This window comes from Coffea arabica, chromosome 4c (genome assembly GCF_036785885.1).
Source record: "Coffea arabica cultivar ET-39 chromosome 4c, Coffea Arabica ET-39 HiFi, whole genome shotgun sequence".
NCBI lineage: Eukaryota > Viridiplantae > Streptophyta > Magnoliopsida > Gentianales > Rubiaceae > Coffea > Coffea arabica.
In genome coordinates this window covers 7235344-7239692 of record NC_092316.1, presented here as the reverse complement: position 1 = coordinate 7239692, position 4349 = coordinate 7235344, and the positions used below count along the sequence as shown (strand labels likewise).

The 4349-nt window shown below is 34.1% G+C and overlaps 1 protein-coding gene across 1 annotated transcript; it reads right to left on the bottom strand.

Annotated features, from left to right (window-relative positions):
* Positions 1–1447: 1447 nt before the first annotated feature.
* On the bottom strand, positions 1448–2231 carry LOC113738858 (kunitz trypsin inhibitor 5-like). The gene has a single exon (XM_027266136.2). It carries the CDS (start codon positions 2199–2201, stop codon positions 1557–1559), a length of 645 nt encoding a protein of 214 aa, XP_027121937.1. The 5' UTR covers positions 2202–2231; the 3' UTR covers positions 1448–1556.
* Positions 2232–4349: the final 2118 nt, after the last annotated feature.

The following is a 4349-nucleotide window of genomic DNA, read 5'->3' as shown; positions in this document are numbered from 1 at the left end:
TTTAAATATTAAAAATTTTCATCCCCCAAATTAGACATAATTGGGTATGCATTTGCAAGTTGCAATAGCCAATAAGGTTTGTTATAATTGTATCAAGAGCAAATTGTGTAGCAAGTCAACGTTATGAAGGATAACGAATATATATGCCTTTTACTGTTGTAAGCTAAGATGGAATAGTTAGTGGATTTCCTACCGACTTTTTTAGCTTCAATCAATACTTCCTACTACATTTTAATTTCTAAATAAGAAATGGCCGAATAGTACAATAATTTTCCCAAGATATTATTTGACAAGAAAACCAGGTAAAAGTAACAAAATCATGCTTCAAAAACCTCAAAAACTAAACCACAAAGCATCAATTGTGACAACATCTCTTGGGTGCATATGCCGTTTTTCCGCATTCAATGATCAATCCATCACGCCTTCTTGAATGCAACCTTGAAAGGATCATGATCACTCAGAGCCAAACTCTCTTGCTATTCTGGAAATAGAATAGGCTGTTTGGATAGTAGATTACTCGGAGCTACTCGGAGAAAAAGGGTGTTTGAAAGGATCATGATTACTCAGAGCCAAACTCTCTTATGGTTTTTAACTAAGATTATAACTTTTAAATATTAAACTAAAAAATAGTAGAGATTGTTTAACTGATTTAGGGCTTGCCTTTTGTGATTTTGCATAGAAAAGAATTTCTAATTTTCCTTTTCTTCTACCACTTTTCTCAACCACTTCCACGAAATTACTCTAATGAAAAGACCATCTCTTTAGTTTTTAAACCAAGGGAAAAAATCCTTAAGAACATACTTGTTTTTCTATTTCTCTCCTCTGTGCTTCTTTCATTTTGCCCGAGCCTTTCTTGTATATGATTGAAATTTGGTTATGTCAAATCCAGTCAATCACAAAATTGAGCCAATTGGTGTAGCAAATTCGCAGCATTTTATATCTTCCACAATACTATTTATGCTGTTAGCAGATAATTCTGTTAATTAGTTGATTTGTGCCTTAATTACTTAATTCTTAGATTCTATTTCTAATCTAAGATAATATGTTGGGGTATATGAGTAATTTCAAGCTAAGTGATGTGAGCAAATGAGTCTTTTATTCTACTAAAGGAGATCAGTATAACTTTTCATAACTCAAGGAATGCCAGTGAAATTGTTAGAAACTTCACGAGAGGTTTCTGAAATTAACCCTTCTTGATTCCATATTGTCAACCTTACGAAGAATAAAGAATGGGCCCATGAGGCCATGACCTGTTGGAAGATGATAGTTACTGGGTTTCCTAACCAACTTTTCTTTTTTTTGCTTCAATGCTTCCCACTATATATTTAATTTCTAAAAGGCACCCGAGTAATTCAAAATTTTGGACATTTTCTGTAGTTACAATTATTGCCTTATTATGAATTTAAGAAACAAGGAAGAGCAAGCAACTTCAGATGGTTTACTTGCATATTTTATACATCAACAAAAGCACTTGAATGCTTTCTTATTACATGGTTTTTCCCATTTTTCCAGGGAGGCTTCTTTATCTCCTGTGTTTTATACCTAAAATCTCATCTTTATGCCTTCTTGAATACGACCCTGAGTGGATAATCAGTTGTGAGATGCAAACGTCTTTTGCCATTCTGGTACTCTATGCCAACATCTTTGCAAATAACTTTACAATAGCTGCATACCGCGGGACAATAAACGAGCTTGTAATCCTGATAACCAAATTTTTCAATCTTGAACCAGCTGCTTAAAGTCTTAGGACCAGGATTTCCAACAACGCCACCGATGTTGACAAAGCTGTCACCGGATGGATAAACATAATTATCAATGCTCCAAACTGGAGATTGGCCACAGGTTTCTGGATAAGCAAATTTGATGTTTAAATCTGTGGAGACTCGAACCACACCTTTTTTCGGGTTCACAGGCAAAAATGCCAAGGGGATGCCATTTTTTTGCTCAGACGTTTCTTGAAACACAGCCGCTGGGCAAGTGTTCTTGCCAATGCCGGATAGTGTAAGACCTCCGCCTCTGAATTTGTCAAAGACATTGGCTGCTGGTAATATGTAGTAGTGGCGGTCAGTTCGCAGCATCTTTCCAGCTACATCGCGCACTGGCTCGGGTGCTCCAGCAGCTGAAGTAAAGGAGGAGTTTGTGGAAACGGAAATGGAAAAGACAAGGAATGAAAGGATAAAGAGTAGTGATGCCTTCACCATTAGTAGCACTTCTTAGCTTATCACTTAACAAGTAATGATTTGAGTGTTTGATGATGTAGAAAATGGCTCCTACCTTCTGCTTATATAGCTACTGCCTGTTCAAAAAAAAATTCAGGTTGCATGTACGGTATCTACGACAATGGAGCTGTGGGCTGCCTGAAACTGATTTTCCGAACACAGTTTCTTCCATTCCAGTTTTGATTGGACGCAATTTATCTCGTTTTATTGCTTTAAGCTAATGAATTCTGTCCAATTTGTCAAAGAAACAGGTAGATTCGAAACAATGCAAAGCTACGGGCGGGCTTTAACTGCTGTTTTAACTTCTTCAGGATCATTTTTTATACTTCTTCAGGTCAGCCACAAGTACGTACTCAGGATTAACATCTTCGCTGGCCTAAAGTCAATTGGAGTAATATTCTTGTGTAATTATTTAAGTAATAATATGCAAATCTATCTTTTAAACTGGTCCAAATCTTAGCACTTCAGCCAATAGTACTGTGGAACGCGTCCCAAGGAGCTGCATTTAGTCAAAGAAGTTGGCCCTTGGTGCATGTTTTTCGGCTTCACAACTTACTGCTTTACTCTTTCTTTCTTTCTTTTTCTTTTTTTTTTTGGGGAACCCCCGGTAGGGGGGGGGGCGTGGAGGTCCTTGGTGTGGGTTGGAATTGCTTCATTATTGTTTTTGAAGTAATTTTAAGCTAAATTTGACCACTACATATTTTAGTGTTTGATGTTTAATTTCTCAATCTCTCTCAACGGTTTGTGCTGCAGGCTAACTTCATCTCTTATTCCTGATTCTAAAATGGAATCAAAAAATTAGATTTTACAAAAAAAAGAAAAAAAAAAGAAGAGTCTAATATTATCGTATTACTTTAAAGTTGTTGGAATTAGGATTGGAATTTGATGGTAAATAGAAAAGTGAAATAATTTAAAATAACAAAAGTGCTCAAATAGAATGCTACCTCCTCAGACGACATTACTAGGCTTTCGTCGTAAATCAGGTCTTCTCACAACATTTGTATAAAGAATTAATCTTTCTTACATTGATATTATATACACTAACTAGTGTTCAAGAAGGCAAGTGAAATTCACTCTTTAAGTGGAAAAAAAAAAGAAAAAAAAATGAAAACTACAAGAATTAAATAGTGTGAAGAAATAACATGGTACTTTTGCTATAAAATCGAGAACTTCTATTTGTATCTACTACTGCATTTATTGTCCTGCACGTGTTATGGGAAGCAGAACTCTTTCCTTGAATACTTTTACTTTGTGGAAAAATTTGAAGCGAAATCAAAGATGTAGAATATATTTCACTCGCTTTATTTATCGTTAAAAAGTAACTAGCTAACAAGAGTTAGGGTTGTTGTCACTTTACACCTTAAACTATATCACTACTATCAGTTTATTCCCTAACGTTATCTTTTAGTTACTTCACCTCCATAAGTAATCCAACTCAACATATTAAGAAGTTTTGGACAAAATATCCTTTTGTTCTATAGCATCACTACATTGTTATTATTATTGTATCCCTTTAAATTATAATGATATAATCGCTTCAATTCCTAACATAATTTTCTAGGCATTTCACTTCATCGTTAATCTAACTAGTGTGGTAAAAAAAATTAAATATATTTACCCTTTTATATATATAATTAAAAGGGTAAATTACATTTTACCCCCCTGTGGTTTACCCTTTTTTTACATAACTCCACTATGATTTTAAAACCTATACATAACCCCCTCATGGTTTGGATTAAAGTGTCAAAGTAACGGAAATAGTCACTCGTAACGGAACTTCTAAAAATGTCGAAATTACCCTTATAAATACATGACACATTAACCCCCTATGATTTTTATATTTTACCATATAACCCCCTTATAGTTTAATACTTTACCATATAACCCCCTTATGATTTTCAAAAAAACTGGAATGATTATCCTTCCTTTTTTCACCTTAAGAGATCCAAAAACATAAAAATAAAAGGATTTCTCAAATTTCTTTTTTCACACCTATTAATACTAGAAAAAGAAAAAGAGGTAGGAAAGAAGGAGGCAAAAAATTAGATTTAAAAAAAAAGAAAAAAAAAAAGAAGAGTCTAATATTATCGTATTACTTTAAAGTTGTTGGGATTAGGATTGGAATTTGGT

Bases quoted from the DNA above. Each gene is read 5' to 3' on its own strand.
- LOC113738858 (XM_027266136.2), bottom strand. From the start codon at position 2,201: ATGGTGAAGGCATCACTACTCTTTATCCTTTCATTCCTTGTCTTTTCC.